This window comes from Vigna unguiculata, chromosome 3, assembly GCF_037176805.1.
Source record: "Vigna unguiculata cultivar grain cowpea cultivar isolate G323 ecotype 2 chromosome 3, ASM3717680v1, whole genome shotgun sequence".
NCBI classification, from domain to species: domain Eukaryota; kingdom Viridiplantae; phylum Streptophyta; class Magnoliopsida; order Fabales; family Fabaceae; genus Vigna; species Vigna unguiculata.
In genome coordinates this window covers 2,820,187-2,824,228 of record NC_140794.1, presented here as the reverse complement: position 1 = coordinate 2,824,228, position 4,042 = coordinate 2,820,187, and the positions used below count along the sequence as shown (strand labels likewise).

Genomic DNA, 4,042 nt, shown 5'->3' with positions numbered 1-4,042 from the left:
ACTAACCATCTATATTTTAGACTAATTCAGAGGGCCTATTATTTTGTATTTCCTCCTTAAATTAAATATTTTGTTTCTTTCCACATATTAACATTTTTATTTGAGACCACCATTGTGTACTATATTTTGGACATATATTATGGACGGTGATTGTATTATTTTCTTGAAATCAAATATTGGATTCTTATTAATCATGCTAATAACTCCCATGTAGTACTGAAACTTTTATCTTTAATAAAAACGAGTTGGACTGAGATTGAGGCTTTAGAGGAAGGTGAGCCCAAAGACCCGTTTGATGGTGCTGAAAAAGGGGCCCAGCCCATTTGGGGAACAGGTTGCGAAATTGAACGGTAGCGGGTGTTGCATGAGCAAGAGATGAGATAGAGGAAGAGAGAGCAGCGAAATGGGTGGTACCATGAAGTTGTCGTTGTCCCTGCCACTGGCGTCCCTCTGTAAAGCCCCCAACTTTCTGAACCCTCCAACCAGCTTTCTGCAAAAGCACAACGTAAACAGCCTCAGAAGAAGCACCAAATGGAACCCTTGCAACGGAAAAAGAAGAGGGATCGTGTGCGGGTTGCCGTTGCCGGTTGATCCATGGGCACCCACCATTGATTCCCAGAGCATCGCTTCTCAGCTTTTCGCCTTCTCTTTGTTTCCTTACATCGGATTCTTATACTTCATTACCAAGTCCAAGACTGCTCCAAACCTCACCCTCTTTGGCTTCTACTTCTTGCTCGCCTTTGTCGGCGCCACAAGTCAGTCTCTCTCTATCTCTGTCCCTTTCGTTACTGCAATTCTTCTACTCTATCTGATTTCGTATGTTTTCAACTTTTTTTTTTCATGGCTCTGGAAAATTGAACAGTACCTGCTGGAATTTACGGTGAGTTTTAAGTTAATTTCTTGAAAATGAGCTCAGTTTAAAGAAGATGGACGTGTAATTTGTGTTCCTTGCAACAGCGAAGGTGCATTATGGAACTTCTTTGTCCAATGTCGACTGGTTACATGGCGGGGCTGAGTCGCTTCTAACTCTCACTAACTTGTTCATTGTGTTGGGCCTCAGAGAGGGTCTTAGAAAAATTGAAAATACACAAGAAGATGAAACTTCATCTGCTCCTAAGTCAAGCTCGGAGGAGTAAAAGAAGGAACCCGGGATGCAGGTTTGATATTTGAAGTCATTTTGTTGTTAATATTATTATATCAATGTGTAATTAAGTTGTTGATTGGAATGGAATCTTACAAAGGTTTGGCCAGCGAATCCAATTTTGATGTGTAATTTTTTATCGTCGTTCTCTTAAGTGCTCTTCAGTAGTGTTCTAAAAACTCTTTTAATATTGATTTATTTCTGAGAGGACGCAATATTGTAACTTAATTTGGTGGGTTAGTTGTTCTTTGTGGCTACTATGCTCTTGTACTAAAGATGGGGCATTGGGGTTGTACCAAATAGCAATACAAATTTGGAGCACCTATAAATTTGAAAGTACACTCCTCAAACTGCTAAATTGTGCCAAAACTGTAATTCTAATATTGACCAAAAGGAATGACATTTATAAGTGCTGCAGTTGCTGATTCTTTATTCTAAAATTCTACTTCTGTCTGGAGTTGTCCTATTTTAGGAAGACTATATGCTCAATGTGTTCCATTTATAGTGCAATCAGGAGAAAAATCCTGGGGTGTTGAAAGGGAAATTGGGGTCAATTTCCACTGGATCAAGTGAGAAATTGAAATCGGGAATTGGAGAATTGGTTGCTGATGTGTTGGTGGAAATGATCTCATTAATATCTGAGTCTGAATAAGGCTTGTTGTAGATTGCACCAAACTCATTCATCTGGAAAGTTGGGGATGGGAGATAGTTTGATTCTGGTGTTGTTGGAGATAACAGGTGCGTTTGGTATTGATCGCTCAAGAAATACTCATTCTCTAGGGTCAAAGGAATCAAGCTGTGGTTGTATTGTTTCGTGCATCCTGATGAAGTCGAAGGGAAAGTGAAAGGATATGCCATATCTCCATTGTCTAGTTTGTCTGTGTTGACAGACAAGATGTTTCTGAACTTTGTAAGGTTTTCTTGTGATGCCTGTGCATGGTGAATGTCAATGTTATGACTGTGTGTCTTCTCTTGTTTGTCTGGTGACTTAGGTGGCAAAACGGCGTTGTTTCCTTGAGAACAGGTATGTTTTCCTCGGTAGGTTATGTCAAATATTGTGGGATCTTCATCTGATCTCTGCACTTGCTTCGTGGCCCAACAACCCTGTGTGTTGCGGAAGGTGCACCTATAGTAACTTCTGCAAGTGATACAATGGGTTGTGAATTAGAAACTGCCCTTGGTCAAGTCAACTTTATCCTTAACTATATTTATCATTATCTTTTTAAGCATGACATGATTACGGGAAATCCTCTCACCTGGGATATTTGGCTCCGAGGATGTCTTTTTGACCATATTTTCTCCAGTTGTAGCCATCTTCTTGCGGTCCTTCAAGACCACTCTCGCAGCTCACTCTTACATGATCCATCCATTTGGGCGTTATCTTTCTGAAGCCAATAAAATATTTGTTAGAGTTTTAATATAATAATCAGGCATAGTTTATGCTTATGTGGCAGAAAACTGCTACCAAGTGTGTCTAGTAATATTCACCTTTTCTTTGAATCATGTTTAATTTCTTGGTGATCCTTGACGGCCCCATCAAGATCCTCACTCAGAGGACTTCCATGGACGGATATTGGGGACTCCGGCAACAAAGTTGCTGTTGCTTGACTCGTGGCCTGCAACTCGGAAGTTGATGCATTGCATCTCAGAATGAGTAGAGCCTTTTCATAAGAAGATAGTATCCTCTGCAGCAGCATATCTTTTGAGTCAACTGAGTACGGCATTCTCAAGTCTTCCTTCAACTTCCTTGCTAGCTCCATTCCTTGAACTAGCTCATTGATGAGTGTGTTTTGTTCCCAGCTCCATTCACTCTCCATTTTTGTGTTGTTTATAGTAATAGTGTCAATGACAGGAGATGATAGTGCTTGATGTTTATCTCATGCCCAATAGTCTCACTTCTACTCTGGAAACGCACTTGGATCCAGAACCAATAGTTTCTTTTTCTGAAGTTGAGTTTGAAGCTGAAGAAATTTATGAGATCCTGGGAGTGGTGAAGTGTAGTAAGCAATGATCATGGACGTAGCCAGAATTAGGATTGGTGGTTTGACGTGGAAGAGAGCGGAAGTGAGGTTAGAGGAGGAGAGGGTGATGAGGTAAGGTATGTGTTATTTTGGGGTGAATGAAAGGGTAGTATTTAAAGGGTGGTTTTGAGTTGGAAAAAAAAAGGAGAGTTGAAAGTCCAAGTTTGACTGAGAAAAGCGAGTTTTTCAGCTAAGACCGGGATTTGGTCAGTGGAGAGTGTGGAGAATAGGAAATGTGACCGAGTCCACCGTTATGTTTGGTTAATCATAGGTTGATGTTCCTCGGAGGTATGATTGAATAGAAGAGTTTTGTAGTTAAGAGAATTTTCAAACCTCACTCCGCGTGGACGCTCTGTTACTATAATACTATTACTTTTCATTACAAACAAAGAAACACAAGAGACTGCTTACGCGACATGGTTGTTGCCATCAACTCAATTTCTCAGTTGATTTTCGCACACTCTTCGCCCAAGTCAACATAAAATAGGTACATACTTTTATACTCCTCACTCTATCATGAACTATGTTATTATTCATATTATTTATTTATTAGCTCTGTTAAAGGGTAACAAGCTTAGATTTCTTGAGTAACTAGGGTTAATTTACTACAATTTTACATACATCTATACAAATATCAGTAATTGTCAAACAAATATCCCACTTGTTTAGCCATTTTTACATGATTATACATATCAATCGACCAGACATATTTATGTTTTTATTGTATGAATTCATACTACATTTATTTTGCATAATATAATAATTTATACATGCAAACAAACAAAAATTATTAACTTAAATTTTAAAATGATTAAATTATTTTAAATATAGTTTTCGAAACTTAAGGTTATATATATATATATATATATATATATATATA

The 4,042-nt window shown here is 38.5% G+C and overlaps 2 protein-coding genes across 2 annotated transcripts; one reads left to right on the top strand and one right to left on the bottom strand.

Moving 5' to 3' along the window:
- The first annotated feature begins 315 nt into the window (after positions 1 to 315).
- LOC114177875 (1-acyl-sn-glycerol-3-phosphate acyltransferase) lies at positions 316 to 1,295 on the top strand. The gene is made up of 3 exons (XM_028063464.2): positions 316 to 755; positions 863 to 880; positions 958 to 1,295. The coding sequence occupies exons 1-3, from the start codon at positions 404 to 406 to the stop codon at positions 1,134 to 1,136; spliced, it is 549 nt and encodes a 182-aa protein (XP_027919265.1). The 5' UTR covers positions 316 to 403; the 3' UTR covers positions 1,137 to 1,295.
- A 204-nt stretch (positions 1,296 to 1,499) lies between these two features.
- LOC114177873 (putative WRKY transcription factor 41) lies at positions 1,500 to 3,542 on the bottom strand. The gene is made up of 3 exons (XM_028063463.2): positions 2,630 to 3,542; positions 2,398 to 2,526; positions 1,500 to 2,279 (listed from the first exon to the last, which is right to left on the bottom strand). Exons 1-3 carry the CDS (start codon positions 2,956 to 2,958, stop codon positions 1,652 to 1,654), a joined length of 1,086 nt encoding a protein of 361 aa, XP_027919264.1. The 5' UTR covers positions 2,959 to 3,542; the 3' UTR covers positions 1,500 to 1,651.
- Between the last annotated feature and the right edge of the window lie 500 nt (positions 3,543 to 4,042).

Excerpts from the sequence above, each read along its gene's own strand:
- LOC114177873 (XM_028063463.2), bottom strand. The coding sequence starts at position 2,958 with ATGGAGAGTGAATGGAGCTGGGAACAAAACACACTCATCAATGAGCTA. Across the intron at positions 2,527-2,629 it reads AAACATGATTCAAAGAAAAG|AAAGATAACGCCCAAATGGA; the intron begins GTGAATATTACT and ends TATTGGCTTCAG. Across the intron at positions 2,280-2,397 it reads CTCGGAGCCAAATATCCCAG|AAGTTACTATAGGTGCACCT; the intron begins GTGAGAGGATTT and ends TATCACTTGCAG.
- LOC114177875 (XM_028063464.2), top strand. The coding sequence starts at position 404 with ATGGGTGGTACCATGAAGTTGTCGTTGTCCCTGCCACTGGCGTCCCTC.